This window comes from Pelobates fuscus, chromosome 1, assembly GCF_036172605.1.
Source record: "Pelobates fuscus isolate aPelFus1 chromosome 1, aPelFus1.pri, whole genome shotgun sequence".
In the NCBI taxonomy this organism is placed as follows: Eukaryota; Metazoa; Chordata; class Amphibia; order Anura; family Pelobatidae; genus Pelobates; species Pelobates fuscus.
The window spans coordinates 218,773,249-218,792,107 of record NC_086317.1 but is presented as its reverse complement, the minus strand read 5'-3'; the positions used below and the strand labels follow the sequence as shown (position 1 = coordinate 218,792,107).

The following is an 18,859-nucleotide window of genomic DNA, read 5'->3' as shown; positions in this document are numbered from 1 at the left end:
ACACGGATTGCAAGCCGGAAACGGCCCAGAAGAACCTCTCCAACCAGGCCAGGAGAAGTAATCTTAGAGTTAAAGACCTGCTGGAGAATGTAGAAGAGACGACTTTTGAAGACACCCTCATGGTCATGTTCAAAGCTGCCCTGTCTGATATTACAGAGAACCAGTGGCATGTAGAAACGATCTATCACACCTTGAGAGCCCGAGGAGAACTCAACAATCCCCCGTGGAATGTAATTATGTGATTCCAGTACTTCCAAACTGGACTGGAAACCCATAACTGACCTACTCAGGTCTCTAAAAATACATTATGTTTGGGGACACCCCTTCATGATTTTGGTGTTCCAGAGGGGTCGCCCGAAAGAACTGTTGCCCCATCATGATCCAATAGAATTTTTAAAAGAATTAGGAATTGAACTTCCCAACGTCTTTCAAATTCCTGAATAGCATCGAAAGCTCGCCAAATATCCACAGCACAGTTAACGAGACATTTAGACATGTGGAAGTGAGGTGCAGCGCCAAATGTATGTGGAAGAACTGATGCCGAAATAGTACTGAATGCCAGCCTGAACTCCATAGTCTTGAACAGGGAACATGGCAGTTTTGGGAAGGAAGGAGCTGCACAATGTTTACTGAGCAAACTTGACCGAAAGGAGCTTACTTGGGCACAAGAGGTACAGAGGTGGCAAATGCTGACACATGAATCACAGTGAGATGTGCTGGCCAATTCCTCATGACCCATGGCATGAAGGTACCCCTATGGGAAGTAATAGAAAATGTATATGCTAGCAGAGTGTATACAGTGTATGAGTAATGAGGGGAGGCACAATTGAAGAGTTAATACTCTCATCCTCCCCCCTTGAGGGAGGACAAAGGACACATGTATAACACTTTTAAATACAAAACGGGGTGAGAATATATATTTTGTATAGCTTGGCTGTGTTTCATTGGGCTTTGTAGAACAACAAGCCTTTAAAAATAGGGGTTCGGCAACCGTTCAAGTAGGTGAGAATGCATTTTAATGATGGGGTGGGAGCTGTAGGGGACACCGATCTAACACTGCACAGGAGCGGTGGGTTATTACCCTGAACTTTGTTATTTCGATAGGGTATATGTGGGGAGCATTTCATTTAGGGCTGACAGGGGTGTGCGATATCTTATTATTTATTGCTCCTGTAATGGGTCTGTTATATTTATTATGAAACAAGTGCTTTGGATGGTAGATATCAAAAAGTTAGTACTATTGGGTTCTGCAGAGCTTCTGGCAGCAGGTAATCTCACCCACCTGAGGTTATTTCCTCGGTGGGGAAGATGGTCACTCCTTGGGTGGCCTGGCAGAAGGTAAGACCAGGTTCCTGTTTAGTGGATGGAGAATGTTTTCTTTCTGTGCTAGACATGTTTTTTTTCTTGTTTATCTTTCTGTTCCCCTTTTTCTTTCCTCCTCAACAGTGGATGCAATGTGGGAAAGGCGCTTTATGGCTTGATGTGCGAACAGGGCCTCGGGTTGGGATTTTTGCAGCTTGAACACAGGAGCTCAGAGATATGGACACCTGTACTCAGCCAAAAGTCTGGTCACCATAGAGGAAGTTACAGAAACTGCTTCCTTAACAAACAGGAATTTCTTAAGGTTCTTACAACTTTTTTGCCCAAGGGGACAAAATCGAAAAGGCAGCAACCGCACCCTTCACATTTTTTTTTTTTTACATCTCTGCATAGATAAGATGAAAAAGGGACTTAAGAATTTATACGCACACCTAAGTGACACATCAGAAGAGTGGGCAAGCCTAAATTGCATAGACAAATGGGAAGTCGACCTGGGACAGATGCTAGAGGGCAGTGATTGGGAGGCAGCAGTGAAGATCTCGATATGTGTCATCCACCAGAAACTTATAAGACATTATATCGATGGTACACGACACCAGATGCATAAAAATAAATGAATGGTATATAGGTATAGTGTGTGTGTAAATATATAATTTAAATGGTTTGCTATATATTTTATTTGTTTTGGTAAATTTGTGAACTTCTAAACTTAAGTAATTTGCCACATAATAACACATAACAGCTGGTAAGCAATTTGTTTAACTATCTCATACAATCAGTCACGTCTTAAGGGATACTAAAGTTCATATATGGAATATAAGAATATCCATCTTATCTAATAGAGAATTGACAACTACTTGTCATTCTACTCTTGACATGCTCTTGATCTTTAATGTTGTGCAGAATAATGTATTATTCCTGATTTTGTGCTGTATTTAAATATGTATCCTTCACAACTTATATGGGTTGTACAGCTAGTTCACCAACTGTTCTTATTGACTCTGCCATTAATTGAAGGACATAATAAAACAGGGTCTGTCATCTTGAACTACTGGGAGTTTTACTACTAACCATTCTTTTTACCAACATGTTCCAGTTGTGTCTTTGCTGTGACATACATAAGCATACCTCAGTGGCCATTTCATTAAGTTTCAAGGTTTAGCATCAAAATGTATTTTTATGCCAACAGTACCCCCTTCAAAGTAAAAGTGCAAACCCACCATATGTTCTACATAGAGGCATTGCTAACCATTGTCTTTCTGTAGTGTGGAGGAATTTATTACAATATTCAAAGTGTTTCACATAAGGCTAAACATTTTTTTTTTTTCAAAATTATTCATTTAAAGGAACACTATAGTCCCCTAAATTACTTTAGCTAAATAAAGCAGTTTTAGTGTATAGATCATTCCCCTGCAATTTCACTGCTCAATTCACTGTCATTTAGGAGTTAAATCACTTTGTTTCTGTTTATGCAGCCCTTGCCACACCTCCCTTGGCTATGATTGACAGAGCCTGCATGAAAAAAAAAAACTGGTTTCACTTTCAAACAGATGTCATTTACCTTAAATAATTGTATCTCAATCTCTAAATTGAACTTTAATCACACACAGAAGGCTCTTGTAGGGTCTAGCAATCTATTAACATAACAGGGGATAAGGAAATCTTAATTAAACAGAACTTGCAATAAAGAAAGCCTAAATAGGGCTCTCTTTACAGGAAGTGTTTATGGAAGGCTGTGCAAGTCACATGCAGGGAAGTGTGACTAGGGTTCATAAACAAAGGGATTTAACTCCTAAATGGCAGAGGATTGAGCAGTGAGGCTGCAGGGGCCTGTTCTATGCACCAAAACTGCTTCATTAAACTAAAGTTGTTCAGGTGACTATAGTGTCCCTTTAAATAAAAAGTACCATATTGATTTTAGTTTTTTTTTTGTTTTGTTTTTTAAATGAAAATCTAATTTGCTTGTTTTTTTTATTATTCGTTTTGTTATTAAAATAAATCAGAAATATCACTTAAAGTCTTCAAATATGTATCTGCTCACTAGAAATAAAAAAAAAAACAACGTAAACATAAAATAACAGTGGTGTGTTCTAGTCTGTAACGGAGTGACATTACTCACCTTCTACAAAAGCAGATCATACACCATGACAGCAGTCCTAGAGCTACCAGTACTAAGAAGCTTGTAATGATGACATACAGAACACTCCATTCTGCCGGAGAGAAGACACAGGCAAAATAACAACACAATGTGGATCTTGAACATAACATTTTATAACCGGCAATCTCAAAAAGACATGATCAAATCTACTTAAAAAAGAGAGGAATTGACATTTGTTTAATTGTAAACTTGTTGGAAGATCACCATCATCAAATTTTTGTTCCTTTTATTTTGTCAAACTTGTTTTGTTACAATTATTTGTATATTTACAGACTGGCTTTAAGATATGTTCGCTCTTTATATGTAGTAGTAATATTAAGAGATTGTTAACTAAGGCAATGAAGATTACTCAAACATAAGTTAAACTAGGTGGTACACAATACCTAATTGCAGGTTATTTACCATATAAAACAAAAAACATTTTATGGGGTGGTCTTTTGCATGCAACATAGACATTGCTATTTCTATGTAGTCTATCCAGTAACAGTCCACAATAGTTGCTGCTGTCTATACTGCATTTATGTCCACCATATGGGAGTTACTGGTACTCAGAGTAAGGTTCATCTTCTGCAATCGTAGAATGAGCTCTATTAAGATTAATTCAAATTCTGAAATGGATCTTCTGTTACAATGTACCAGTTCCTGGAGGTGCTCTAGCTGTATCAGTATATGTGCCACATTTCAGATCACAGAGAATGTAGTTTTTGCTGGGGTAAGTATGCAGCATTCTGGATACTGCTCAATGGGAATGAATACAGAGTTTCCTAGATCATCAGGTGTGTCTGGAAAAGTGTGGTAATGTTCTCTGGCAGCTTATGTGTTCCAACAAAAGGGTGAGAGAAGGATGTGTGTGTCTATTACATTGTAACAATTAAGATACTTTTTTGTTTCAGTAATGTGTGGCTCCTGTTATGCAGCAATACAGGTGGCAGTGTTTCTTCTCCTGACAGATTGCGGTGAGCCTCGCAGTGTGTGTGTCCTAATTACAACCACGAAACGTATTTGTCAAAGTCAATGTTACTGCCTGACTTTATATGATGTTATGTAATAATTACACATTGTGCTTTATGTAAACATTTTGTTTGTATGTGTGTGTGTCAGTGTGTGTATATATATATATATATATATATACATACACACACACACACACACACATATACACACACACACACACACACAAACATTCTCTCGACTGAACATATTTCAGTCAGACAGAATGTAAAAAATATTGACATATAGAAGAGAAGAAACCATTATATATTTGCAGTTTTCACACACATTGCCTTTTACTCACCACAGTTGCTTTCTCCGTCTCCAAACTGCCTACGGATAAAGTTCTCCATCCAGAAAGGGTCACAGACACAAAGCTTGGTGAATGAGTTGCAGTGTCCATGCAAAGAGCAGTTCAGCTGGCAGGCTAAGAATGGAAACATGGTCACAGTCCATTAACGCACAGCAAAACCGAAGGTGCCAGAAATGTTCTAGATTAGTACAGGTGGCCGGCCTCTAACAGTGACTTTGTGACTGACACATGCTGAATATACTTTTATAATGGAACCAGCATCCCTTTTTAAATGAGATTCTACTCAAAAAAATGTTGGTCACGATCACCGTGTCGGGGAATGTAAAAAAAATTTGTATCAAAATTGAATGCTTTCTGTGTGTGGTTGGCATGTATCAGAGGTTGCTCTCAGAATGCAATATATTTTCTTTCCTGTACCTCACCAATCATTTCTACTATTCAAAATTTTTACCTGCATCAAGATGTGAGCTGACTATGGCTTCGATTAAATAAGCTTTCCAAATGATTCAATACGTTCAGAAAAACATTCAAAATTATTTACCTACAGAAGTCACTATTAAAGTGCATTGGAATTTTTGTAGATAAATCATCTGAAGAGTTTTTCTAACAGTATTGAATAACTTGCTAAACAGTCTTACTTTTCCTCTCTCACTAGTTAATGCTCCGGCAATTCTAGACATCTCTTTAATACCTTTCTCTCTCTTCTTTGCCCTGCTGTGGCCACCCCCAAACTAATCTTTCAGTGGATAGCTTTGCATGTTACTTTACTGTCAAGATTAAATAGTTAAGGAAAGAATTCTCCCACCTTCACTCCTCTGTGTCTCTATCTCAACCTCACTTGGACCATACCATCTCTACCCTCCAAGCCTTCTCTCCAGCTACTGAACAGGAGGTGGCTGAGCTTCTCCTTTGCTCTTGTCCCGCCACTTGATCTCATCCTGTCTCACTTCAGATCTCTCACCCCTAGTCTTGTGCTGTCTTTAACGCACATCTTCAACTGCTCTCTCTTCTGGTGTTGTCCCTGCTCCCCTTAAACATGCTACTGTTGTACCCATCCTAAAAAAAGCCATCTCTTGACCCAGCTTCCCTTTTCAACTATTGTCCCATATTCCTGCTCCCTTTTTCCTCAAAGCTTCTGGAAAGACTTTTCTTTACCTGTCTGACTTGCTTCCTCAATTCCAACTCTCTCCACGGCCCTCTTTGGACTGAATTCTGCCCCCTTCACTCCACGGAGAGAGCTCTTATTAAAGTTAAAAATTATATTATTGCGGCTAAATCCAAAGGCCACAACTCCATACTAATTCTTCTTGATCTCTCTGTTGTCTTTGAAGAGTTAGGAGAAGGAGGTCATGATCAACAGTGTCAATCTATTGGTCTCTGTGGCACAGCCAAGGTTTTCACTCTACCTCTCCCAATGTTCATTCAGTGTCTCCTTTTCCAATGACACCTCCTCCGCTTGTCCTGTCCCAGTTGGAGTCCCTCAAGATTTGGGTCTTGGACCCCTTTTGTTCTCGCTCTATACCGCTTCCCTTGGCAAACTCACTAATTTGTTTCGATTCCACTACCACCTGTACGCTAATGACATCCAGATATCTCTCTCCTCCCCTGCTGTCATTTTTAAATGTGGTCTCACCTTTGCACCTCATGTCTAACCTGTTGCAAAAACCTGCCGATTCCACCTTAAAAAAACATTGCCTGCATCCACCCCTTTCTTACAGAATATGTTGCCATGGACCTTGTTCATGCTCAAGTAATTCCTTCCATTGATTACTGTAATTCTCTCCTAAATTACCTCCCCAGAAGCCGTACTGCCCCCTTACAATCTGTGATGAATGCTGCTTTCTTTCTTTCCGGTCGCTCCTCTCACCCCTCACCCCTCTGTCGATCCTTACACTTGCTTCCAGTATCCTCTATATGTCAATTCAAAATACTAACCCTTGCCTATAAAGCTCTAACCAACTCTAGCCCCCTCTTCTGCTACTTTCCCACCATGTTTATTTGCGGTCTCCCTCAAAATCCATCCTATTGTGTTCTATGCCCAACCCCCTCCAGATTGTAAGCTCAATGGAGTAGCGTCCTAATCTACCTATTATTCTGGTTGTTATAGTCTCATTTGTTAAATTCCCCTTTTAATATAAAGTGCTGCGGAATAAGCTGGCGCTATATAAATACCAAATAATAATAATCTGGAAAGATGTTAAAAAAAATCAAGGCCTTTGATTTTAATATACATATTTAAAATATTATTGAATGGAGATCTTCTATAACACTGGATGTACATTATTATAATTAGAGTAACTGAAATTCCTCTTTTCTCTACAGGAAGCCAAAATTACAGTATCAACAAACTAGGCCATATCAAAAGCCAGATAGCAACATTAAACAAAAACAGAACAGTCTTCACTTCACTCACTGAATGTATCTATTTCCAATGCTTTGAAGATGAGGAAGTCACTCTGCTGTTTGCGGAGCTCATTGCGGAGTTTCCAGGCAACCTGATGACCTTTCATGACCAGATGAGGTGGCTGGTTCTTCACAAAGAAGACAACCTTAGTGCTGTAAGTGACAATAGACAGATCATGTCAAGGAAAACAGTGGCATAAGCTGCAATTATACATGAAAACAAGTAAAAATGGCACTAAAATTTGTAGAACCTAAATCTTTCTCTAAAGCAGCACCCTATACTGTGAAAAACTCAAACCACATAAAATAACCTAAAACAAATTATAAAGTGTGCTAAGTCTCCAGGACAAAAACATAAAACCACTTGAATCACTCTAAATGTATTAAACATTTGTAGTTGGGGACATTAATAAGCCATAATAATAATAATAATACAATATAAGTAGAAGTAAGCACCAGTCGGTTGTGGTGTGCTGGAACCGACGTATGGGGTAGGCTTGTAATAAAAGGGCAAAGAGTTGATTTATACAAATAACCTTTATTACACACATATTTACAAAGCTAAATCTTTAAATGCTAATTATATGAGCAGATACATTGTGGCTTGAAGCCTTGGTAGCGGCTCCAATTCTGAAGGATGGGCCAGAAAAGCAGAGGGGTCAAGACAGAGTCTTATAAAAATTTTCTAATATATAAAATGAATTTAATGGTGGTCAGAGTTTTGCCATGTAACAGAGTAATGGCGTACTTGAGTTTAGACCGTCTAGTGTTGAACAATAGGAGCCCAGTAATTTAACTGGACACCAGTGATTACCGGTGGGGTAGTAGCATACTTCAGTCGGAGGGCCTAATTGGTTTGTCTTGGTGTGATCAATGGTAAGTACATAATGATCAGTATCTTTTGTAAGCTCTTAATTTTGTTTGGCGTAAATGGTTGGGTGTGATGTGCATTTGGACGTAAGAAGCCGTAGGCGGCTAGTTGGCTGCCATTTTATTTATCAGATTAGTGCTGGTTTCAAATGGATTGGTGTCTAGAATGTCTGAAAGTGTGTGAAATTTAGGCCCATCAATAGGTTGTCTAGTAGTGGTAGTGTTTTTGCCCAAACATTGTATGTCTTTCAGTATATTCTTGATGGGATAGGTAGACAAGAAAAGGATTCGTGCTAGGTTACGCACTTAGCATGTGATGATGTATCCCTGTGGCGTAGAATTTTATGGTGTATTGTGATAATTTTAGGTTAAGATGGCAAAAAGTGATAAACACCACTATGGAGTCTAGGGAATGTGTGTCATTGATCGATATAAGTGGATTTGGTATAGAGAGTGAAAAGCCCTATTGTAAGCCTGTGATGTATTGGTAGAGAGAGCAGAGCTGGCCAGGTATTTGCGGTTAGCCATAAGGCGATTTAGTCCAGGATTAAGTCTTGGTATGAGGGAGTGCTGATCGGACTGATGTTGGGTGTAGGGTGTGTTCTAAAGAAATCCTGCAAATTAGAACTAGACAATGCCTTAACAGCTCTGTTAATGTGGCCAGGGATGTGTATTCATGTAAAATTAAATTGTAGTGTAGCCGCTAGCCATGTCACTCTTCTAAATAGTCTGATGATGTTGAGTGATGAGAATCTGCCCTTTTTTATGATGTCACTAGCCGCTTTGTTGTTGGAGACACATTCTGCTTTTCCTTACCACAGGTACCCTCAGGCTTTGGATGCTGTCCCAATAGGGTTTCAAATAGAGCTGATGTAGTGTAGAACGAGGGTAGGCCACGGGTCTCGACTGGCCAAGAATCTCTGAACCAGATATGGCCGGGCAGACGGTTTCACTGTATAACGCCTTGATGTCTATGCCTTGCCTGATGTACCTAGACGCGCCACAACAGATACGCCGTATCTGAACAAATTTGCCCCCTTACATATCCTACCCTTTATTAATACTAGATATGCGCAACTAAGAATGTCTCACACCTATTTTCTCGTTATTAATTATTAATTTTTATGTCTAGATAGACTCGCTTCTATGCCAACTTAGTTTTCACTAACCGCCTAAGCAGTATGATATTTGATTGTTTTCCTTACAAAAATGTACAGTTTCTCTTTGAGACATGTAAAACTGGATACTTCTGTCACTAAGCAATGTCTTGATTACTGATATCATTTGTATTATTCTGAAACACAACAAAAATAAAGAATTAAAAAAAAAAAAAAAAAAAAAAAAAAAGAATCTCTGAACCAGGAGTCAAGATAGCTGCAAACGCTGTATGGGCTGCAGCATCGGTCCATATGACTGGGGATGTTTAGAGATGAGGGGAATAACTTTGCCTTACCATTCCATCGAGATAGAAAACTAAGCCACATGCGTAGGTCTGCTTTAGAGTGTGTATCTAGGGGAACCGTACTCTAGTCAGCATGGCTTGCAACAAGATTGATTCATGGGAAGGTAAGATTAGTCGTAGGGCCATCTGTTTTTCCTGAGAAGTGTAACACCTATAGTTGAAATAGAGCCATTGTCTTATGAATGCTAATGGTGTGGACTGATGCTTTCTATAGTGAGTAAGTCATCTAGATAATGTATGACTGATGGGCACTTGGAATTGTTGAGGAGTAGCCAACATAATGTGTCGGCAAACACGTCAAATAATTTTGGACTACTCTTAGCACCAAAAGTCAATCATGTGGCAAAGTAGTATTGTTCTTTCACAGTATGCCATGTACGTGCCGGTCTCTGTTCCCTAGCACTCTCATATATTTGTTTTACCATCATTGCTTGTGTGATTATATTTTTCTAAGCGCTAAAGTAATTAATATTTTTGTGGGTTATATTTGATACTAACTGATACACCTTAGCCCCACATGCCAGGTTGGCAACACACACACACACACACAGCGCTTCATTTTTTTATACTGTTGCAAATTTCCTGGCCTGAGGTGCAGTGGTGGGAGTTTCCATCATCTAATCAATATCGGCAGCTACAATAAGCTGTGAATGTGATTTTTTGTAAAACAAAATAAAATATATTTGTTTATTCATTGCCTTTAGGACAATCTGGTGCATATGAGATGTACTTTATTGCTAGTAATTGAGTGTTCATTGTGTGAGGAGCAAGGATCTAGCGATATACTGTGAATTTTCGATTTTAGTTTGTATTAAAAAACTGCTTTCGTGATAGATACGGTCTCTTTTGGTTTTATATATTGTTTAGGAGCACACATACTATTTTTTTTATATATTTAAAGTTTTCTCTAATTTTAAGTCACTTGCATATGTATGTAGCAGCCTAAATTAATTTAATATTTTAGTTACCAGTGATTTACCCTTTTACTTATGACCTAGAAATACACCAACTGTCATAATGAAGTGTGGTCGCTAGGGGTCGCAAGTAGACCAACTAGAGCATCAAGTACGCTTAAATTTATATGAACGAATGGCACAGAACGTGACCATGAAACATAGAACCGAACGTATGGTTGGATTGGCACGAACAAGGACAATATTACCCTATGTATGTTTTTTGTCTGTTCCGTTTACATGGTATATCCCTTGAAAACTGCTGATCAATGTTATTGTATGTGGGGTAAATCTTACCTGCTTCATTCATATACTATATTATGTGAGTGTTATGCTATTTATTGAAGTGCACAATTGCAATAGCACTAGCACTTTATATTGGCACTTTTTTGCACCTTTTAAGTGTTTTTGCACATTTCACTTTATGCTTAAACTTTGCACAGTGATTTGCACAGATATATGCACTTTAATACATTTAGAGTGATTCAAGTTGTTTTATGGTTTTCTCCTTGAGACTTAGCGCACTTTATGGTTTGTTATAAGCTGCAATTAGTAAACAATTTAGAAAAGAGCAGGGATAGCTGAAGTGAGCCTGCAAGACAGGAAATGGGTACAAAATGCTTTGAGATCTATGGAACTCATTTTGCTTTTAGGGTGTTATAAATAAAAAAGAAAAATAATAATTTAATAGTTAAAGATGATTAGAAAGTGAAAGATAAATGTATTTTAACCCCTTAAGGACCAAGGAACTTTTGAAAAGTTTTTTTTTTGATCAAGGCCTTTTTTGGGACTTTCACTACGGGTTTGTTTCTTTTAAAAGTGGCACTGTCACGCCAAATATTATTTTCTCCTATTGCTTCCTCGTCTCTTCCTCTCTCCGAATCAGTTCTTATTTTCTTTATTTTTGATCTAGGTTTCTTTAAAACATAAGACAAAGTCCCTACTTTGTCCTATGTATTTTTCCTATGCTTTAATTTAGTTGGCCAAAGGAGGAGCTTAAGTCAGCTCCATTTCCTGTGTCAGAGAAAGTAACCACTCTTCTCCTTGACACAGGAAATGGAGCAGACTTAAAGGGATTCTCTTGTGCCAGGAAAACCTACAGTGCCCCCCTCCTGCTGAACGAGTTAAAACCCATTCAGTCACTTACCTGAATCCAGCGCCAATGTCCCTTGGAGTTGGCCAACACTCCTCCCCCAAAGACAGGGGAAAACATAATGCGCATGCACAGCTATTGGATCGCATTAGGATTTCCCCATAGGAAAGCATTAATCAATGCCTTACTTTGGGGATTCCAGCGACGTTGGAAGTCCTCATGCATAGCAAAAGTCATCTAAGCACCCACATGGAAGTCCGTCAAGTGGCTGTCTGGTAGACATCCACTAGAGGAGGAATTACCCCTGCAAAGTAATTATTGCAGTTTCTCAGAAACTGCAATAATTACCACTATAGGGTTAAAAGGCATTAGACATTGCACCCAGACCACTTCAATGACCTGAAGTGGGCTGGGTGCCTACAGTGTCCATTTATGTCAAGTGCAGGGAAAAATACATAAGACCAAGTAGTTCTTATTTTGTCTTATGTTTTAAAGAAAACTAGTTCAGAAAGAAAGAAAAAAGAAAAACAGATTCTGAGAGAGGGAAAAAAAGAGGAAATAATAGTAGAAAGGCAATTTTGGCTTGACAGTGTCGCTTTAAGTGCACTTATACATATTATATATACTTTTTGAAAAGGAGAAAATGGGCCTTATTTTGGTGTCTTATATGTATACATAAAACAAATATGAATAAAATATAATGTAAATAAAAATAATAATTTTTAAACCTAACCCTATCCCCTATTTCTACCTCGAACATCAACCATAACCCTACCGACAATCTTAGCCCTCACAGCAACGTTAAAACTACCTCAGAGGGATTCCCTCTGCTAATGTCGGCATTTCCCAGATAACACAGTACTGAGAATTCTGTGAATCCTCTATACTGGGAGACTGCAGGTTGATAGGGAAATCTCCCACCTTTGCCGCCACACCGAACACGCAGGTATTGGCAGGGGGCATGCAGGTACATCTCACCAGGGTCTTTTCAGCTAATCAGTGGATATCAAATCAATCATTCAGCTGTGGTGATTAAAAGGACGGTGTGCGGTGATCAATTTGAGAGCTGCATACAGCCATCTGTCAGTCTGGAGCCACTAATTATGGCCCAGACTGACAGAGGGGAGCCTCACATAGTGAATGATACCTTGGGCTACCTAGTGCCAGCAGTCATCTAGTCACCGGGCATTAAAGCCCTGCACAACAACATATATCGCATTGCAGTCATTAAATGAAATACCGTATATACTCGAGTATAAGCCGAGTTTTTCAGCACATTTTTTGTGCTGAAAAACCCCAACTCGGCTTATACTTGAGTCAGTGTCTGTATTATGGCAATTTACATTGCCATAATACAGACAGGGGGGCTGTGGGGGCTGCAGAGAGTTTACTTACCTCTCCTGCAGCTCCTGTCAGCTCTCTTCTCCTCCGCGCCGTCCGGTTAGCTCTTCTGTCAGCTCCCACTGTAAGTCTCGCGAGAGCCGTGGCTTTCGCGAGACTTACAGTGGGAGCTGACCGAGGTGCTGAACGGACGGCGCGGAGGAGAAGAGAGCTGACAGGAGCTGCAGGAGAGGTAAGTAAACTCTCTGCAGCCCCCACAGCCCCCCCCCCACTGAACTGCCAATGCCACTAGACCACCAGGGAAGGAGAGCCCCCCTCCCTGCCATGTATCAAGCAGGGAGGGGGGACGGAAAAAAAAAAAAATCGAAATAATAAAATATTAATAAGTAAAAAAATAATAATATTACAAATAAAATAAAATAAAAAATAACAATAAAAACATATTAAAATAATAAAAAATAATAATAAAATAAAATAATAAAATAAAATATTAAAATAATTATAAAATTGCCCACCCCCCACAAAGGCTCTGCAACACACACACACACTGCACACATACTCATACACACACTGCACACATACACACTGCACACATACACACACACACACTGCACACATACACGCAGCACTCATACACACACACGCAGCACTCATACACACGCACGCTGCACTCATACACACACACGCTGCACTCATACACACACACGCTGCACTCATACACACACACGCTGCACTCATACACACACGCTGCACTCATACACACACGCTGCACTCATACACACACGCTGCACTCATACACACACGCTGCACTCATACACACACGCTGCATTCATTATATACACACACTGTAAATAAATATTCAATTAATATAATTTTTTTAGGATCTAATTTTATTTAGAAATTTACCAGTAGCTGCTGCATTTCCCACCCTAGTCTTATACTCGAATCAATAAGTTTTCCCAGTTTTTTGGGGTAAAATTAGGGGCCTCGTCTTATATTCGGGTCGGCTTATACTCGAGTATATACGGTAATTATGTTATGATATCCTGCACTGTTAGGATTACTTATTGGAATACTTAAGGCTTAAAAATGCACAACTATTGTTCTGATAGAACATAATGCAAAAATGCTCTTGATTATTTTCTCTCTGTTTGCCAATATGTTTGCTGCAATAAAATGCATTATTCTCCTGCACTATTGCTCCATCCTTTGGCTCTCTTTCCCCCCTAAAATATGTGAGATATTATGAAAGAAAACATTTTAATGCAGAAATACAATGGTGATAAATCCTCCCTGGATTGTCACTGGGTTGCAACTTACCTCTGCTCCGTATATAGCTGAATCTTCTGGACAATGATGTCTGAATCCAGTAGCCCTAGGAGAACTGCAATTTGCCTCATAAACATCCCCTTTTGTCTCTCGGTCAGCTGGCTGACACTTACATCCAGGATCATCTCAACCAGGTTGTTTTTCATAGCGTCTGCAAATGTAGGGCAGACAGGGGACAAGTCATTTCTTTAATCTCCTAGTATAACAGATCGCTGTTTATTTAGTATTACAAGAGGCTGCCACTAAATCTATAGTCAGTAAAAGTGATAGAAGCTAAGCAGGCAAACGCAAATATGAAATATAGACGTAAGGTTGCTAGGTTCTCTAGGCAGTGAAGATTTGACTCCAGAAAAGGTTTTTTGTTTAACTAGTAAATTCTATGTGGCCCGTAGATCTGCTGAACTCATCCAAGTTAAGTGACTGCAGCAGAGCTAGAATTTGAGCTATCTAACCTGTTTAATGAACGATTCCCTAGCTTTTATTCAATGGCTCCAGTGGTCTACCAAAAGAATGAAGAAAAATGTTTGTAGTGTGCATGTGTTCATATGCACATTGATTTTACATGTTTTACCAGACGATAAAAATGTAAACAGTTTTGTATATCACTCTATACAACTTTTGCATGTTCCAATCCAAACCACAACACAAATATCCATAAATAAGAAAGAATAGTCGTGGTTTTTCCACTAATTAAAAGAATGTCTACAGTTGCTTCAGCAGTCCTTTTTGATGACTTTAAAAGTCAAGTGTTCTTGCTAATAAACCTTACATTTAAAAATGATAATGCTCAAAGACAAAAGGACAAAATATTAGGATATCCTATCCCCCCCCCTCTTTTCTTTATGTACCCCACCCCAACCATTAGACAAGGAAAAGACGATACGAAACACAATTGTAACACTGGGCCAATGACCAAACGCCCAAAAGCGAACTCTATAAACAGTTGTACTGTATTTCGAACAACAAGAACACCAACTGCAAATAATGCATGAAACAAACCATTATTGTCAACCCCCTCCTTTTTCTCTTCTGTACCCCTACCCCCCCCAAAGAAAAAAATCTGAACTCTTCATAAATAAAGAATTTATAAAAAAATGATAATGCTGTAGTACACTTGGGGTTATTTATAAAAAGTGTCAAGCCAGTATAAAAGTTTGTCAGCGCAACTTTTCATATGCAAAAAAAAGACAGGACAGGACAGTAGAAGAAAGGTTACTGCAAAATAAGACACAAAATCTGAAAACATAAAAAAAAAAATGGCAGAAAAAAATTTACACTTTTTATACATAACCCCCTTTATTGTTAATCACATAAATCTGCTTTAACACGTTTTATTATGTTCGCAAGGGAATATTATATGTAATCAATTAACATTAATTAAAATCTACACACTTGACTGTACCTTAATGTAGGGCTCGAAAAATCCCAGGCGCCAAGTCGCCTTGGAAACTAGAAATTTTGGGATTTGTCAGCCTTTTACCAAATGCGGTTGGCTGGGCAAACAATAGAGCCGGCTGCCCGCCTGCAGGAGCATGGAGTCTGCGGCTCAGGGAGTGTTGTAACCAGCTGCCCTGGGCTGCATGGAGGCAGCCGGGTCAGGGAGCTTTGTAGCCGGCCACCATGGGCTGTATGGAGGCGGCCGGCTCAGGGAGCATGGAGGCGGCAGGCTGGGGCAGCGTGCAAGGAAGGAGTGATCTTCCTGCAGCTCCTCTCTGCTCCCTCGCGCTGTTTAGTGATGCCGGGAGCCGGAACAGGACATCATTTTGGCCCCGGCATCACTACGGGGAGCAGAGAGGAGATTACTGCTCCCTCGCACGCAGGATAAGCAAGCAGCCCCACTGGACCCCAGGGAAAGTCTACTTAACTCTCCCAAAGGTAGGGAGGCTGGGTGGATTATAATTAAAAATATAAATTTGTCAGTGTTAGAGAAAGTGTGTGTGTGTCTGTATGTGTGTCTATGTCTCGGTCAATCAGTGTGTATGTATGTCTCTATCAATCTGTGTGTGTATGTATGTCTGTCAGAGAGTGTGTGTCTGTTTAGGTGCCTTCCCTCCTCAGATCACATGATTGGTGTTTTTAATCACGTTTTTTCCCATGCCGTGCTGGTTTTGCTATGGCTTGTCCTGCCTCCATAGCGGAGATCTTAATGAACTCAGCTAAGCCAATGCTTTCCAATAGGAAAGCATTGGGAGGATATTACGCATGTTCTCTATGGGTAAAATTCAGCACCTTCATACAGAGCACTGACACAGGACTCCCTAGTGGCCATTTGAGTGTCTGTCACTAGAGGGGTTACTAAGCAGCAATGTAAACATTGCCTTTTCTCTGAAAAGGCTTTGTTTACATTGAAAAGGCTACAAGGACAGGCTATAGGCACTAGAACTTAGTCTGTAGTGGTTCTGGTAACTATAGTGTCCCTTAAAAAAACAACTGGCTCATAACTTTTTTAGCTGGCTCTTAGATGCCAAACAAATTTATCAAGCCCTGCCTTAATACCATTTTTGTGTTCAGAAGGACTCACCTTGTTTTACCTCAACTGTCGCCCGGTCAGTGTCACTCTCTCCTTTAGCATCCATCACTTTCAAGTGAAAAGTGTAAGTGCCTTCAACGAGGTTAGAGAGAAACAAGACTGCATCCCGGTCAGAGTTATTGAGCACATCCTGTAGCAAGGGAAAGAATTATCATTAAGTTAACCTATGTTAAAGAGATCCTTACTTTATACACATCTTAACAAGTGTTTAATCAAACTTAGGTCATGATAAGCAACTATCCTGACAGTGGCACCTAAGCATGTCAATTTACATCAAGGTACTAGGACACTCACAATAAAGTTACTATGAAGAATGCGCCCTAACTGCCCATTTATAGAGTAATTACAAAGTGTGGCATTTTGACTACACATGTACAACAACAAAATGGTCTATCAATATGGCGTATTGTGGCCTGTGATCCCACCTAATGTGGAAGTATGAATTTCTGTTTTTAACATATCAGTGCAGAGAGGAATGACTGCAGGCACCTCAGAGCAAGGTAAGCATCAAATCATTTATAGTTTGACAGCTCACTGTGGGATAGCACCAAAGAATTTCTGACACCACAACCACTCAAAGTGCTGTAGAGGTTATGGTGCTTAGAGTGTCTCTTTAATTTATGTATGGATAGTAATTTGGGTGTGCCAACGATCAGGGTTATTTACTAAAGGAAGAATTCTAAGTGAATTTCAAATTTAACTGTGGATATTCCTCCGTTGATTCTTATGCATTTTTTAGCACCTTGAGAAATGGGGTGAGAATTAACATGAGAGGGTACACAATAGTGCAGGAAATCAAAGGGCTACTCACTCCAGCAGCAGGGCTCCCCTCATCCCTTTCCCATTGGTAGCTAACAATTCCCTTATCATCCCAAGACTTGGAGCCATCAAGTTCTGCAGTATTGCTAGGGAGAGTGATCACAATGTTGCCAGCAATCTTGGCGATCGGTGGCTTGTTCATCTCTGGAAAGAATGTGAAAAGAATTAGTGCTGTTTTACTGAAATAATTTACCATAGCATAAATCACATAGCAATAAAGACTTTATTGAAGAAAAAAAAAAAAGTTTCATGGAATTTTTAGATTCAGATTTATTTGTGCAGTTAATTTGCATACTTTTACATTTAGGAAATAACTTAAAGGGACTCTCCAGTGCCAGGAAAACAATTAGTTGCAAGGTAACTATTGCAGTTTATGAAAACTGCAATAATTACAGTTGCAGGGTTAAGGGTAGTGGGCGTTGGCACCCAGACCACTCCAATGGGCAGAAGTGGTCTGGGTGCCTGGAGTGTCCCTTTAAATAGGCAAGTAGATTTAAAGTTATTTTGCTTTTTGTTTTAATACATTTATGAAATCCGGCATGTACATCATTAACAGAAAGAATTAATATTCGATATTTGGCATTACTATATCATAACATTTTCTATACGAAATGTAGAGATGAATCTAACTTAAAAGGAAATTCAGTACGTAAAGAAGATATATGAGAATAAGGAAGAAAAAAAAAAAAGGAGAAATAAGCGAAATAGGGCAATAACATTTTATTTGAAAAACATAATTTTCTATTTGAAACTTCAGATGCTACATCCCATCTTCCACTCTGCAATTAGGACATACCTTCCTTTACGATGACGCTGACTATGCTCTGGCTTTTTAAGTCTCGCTCATCCTTCACCGTCAAAGTAAACTCATAGTTTCCAACTTGCAGGCCACTCACAACTGCAATGCTGCTGGTGTCATTCATGATTTTCACACCATCGGGTCCCCTAAAGAAATTGTACAGAAATTGATATGTTTCACATATATAAAACTTAGCCCACTTGTTTGTTTTTCTGAGGTTAGGAAGCTTGTACAGTCTTCAACATATTTTCAAATAAATCCCACTACAATAAATATTTGCGTCTATTCTATGCCTGGATTGCTGCTGTAACAGTATCTACATGTAATTTTTCATTTTAGTGTGGTTTTAGGTGTTATAGGGCTCTTTTTAGACTTCCTACGCATCTTTAGTTCTTATGAACTACTTAATTCAGCAACATTCTGTTGTCGTTTCTATTTCCTAAGGATAATTAAAAAAGCAAAGAGTGTCCCAAACCCAT

At 39.2% G+C, this 18,859-nt stretch overlaps 1 protein-coding gene across 2 annotated transcripts in view; it reads right to left on the bottom strand.

Annotated features, from left to right (window-relative positions):
- The window catches only part of KIAA0319L (KIAA0319 like), a 99,778-nt gene that overhangs the window by 6,088 nt on the left and 74,831 nt on the right, over positions 1 to 18,859 (bottom strand). For both annotated transcript variants that reach the window (XM_063454826.1, XM_063454835.1), the window contains exons 14-20: positions 18,378 to 18,526; positions 17,574 to 17,725; positions 16,754 to 16,892; positions 14,224 to 14,383; positions 7,195 to 7,337; positions 4,773 to 4,895; positions 3,440 to 3,530 (exon numbers count right to left, since the gene is read on the bottom strand). In XM_063454826.1, coding sequence (XP_063310896.1) covers positions 3,440 to 3,530; positions 4,773 to 4,895; positions 7,195 to 7,337; positions 14,224 to 14,383; positions 16,754 to 16,892; positions 17,574 to 17,725; positions 18,378 to 18,526 — 957 coding nt within the window. The remainder of the gene's footprint in view (positions 1 to 3,439; positions 3,531 to 4,772; positions 4,896 to 7,194; positions 7,338 to 14,223; positions 14,384 to 16,753; positions 16,893 to 17,573; positions 17,726 to 18,377; positions 18,527 to 18,859) is intronic.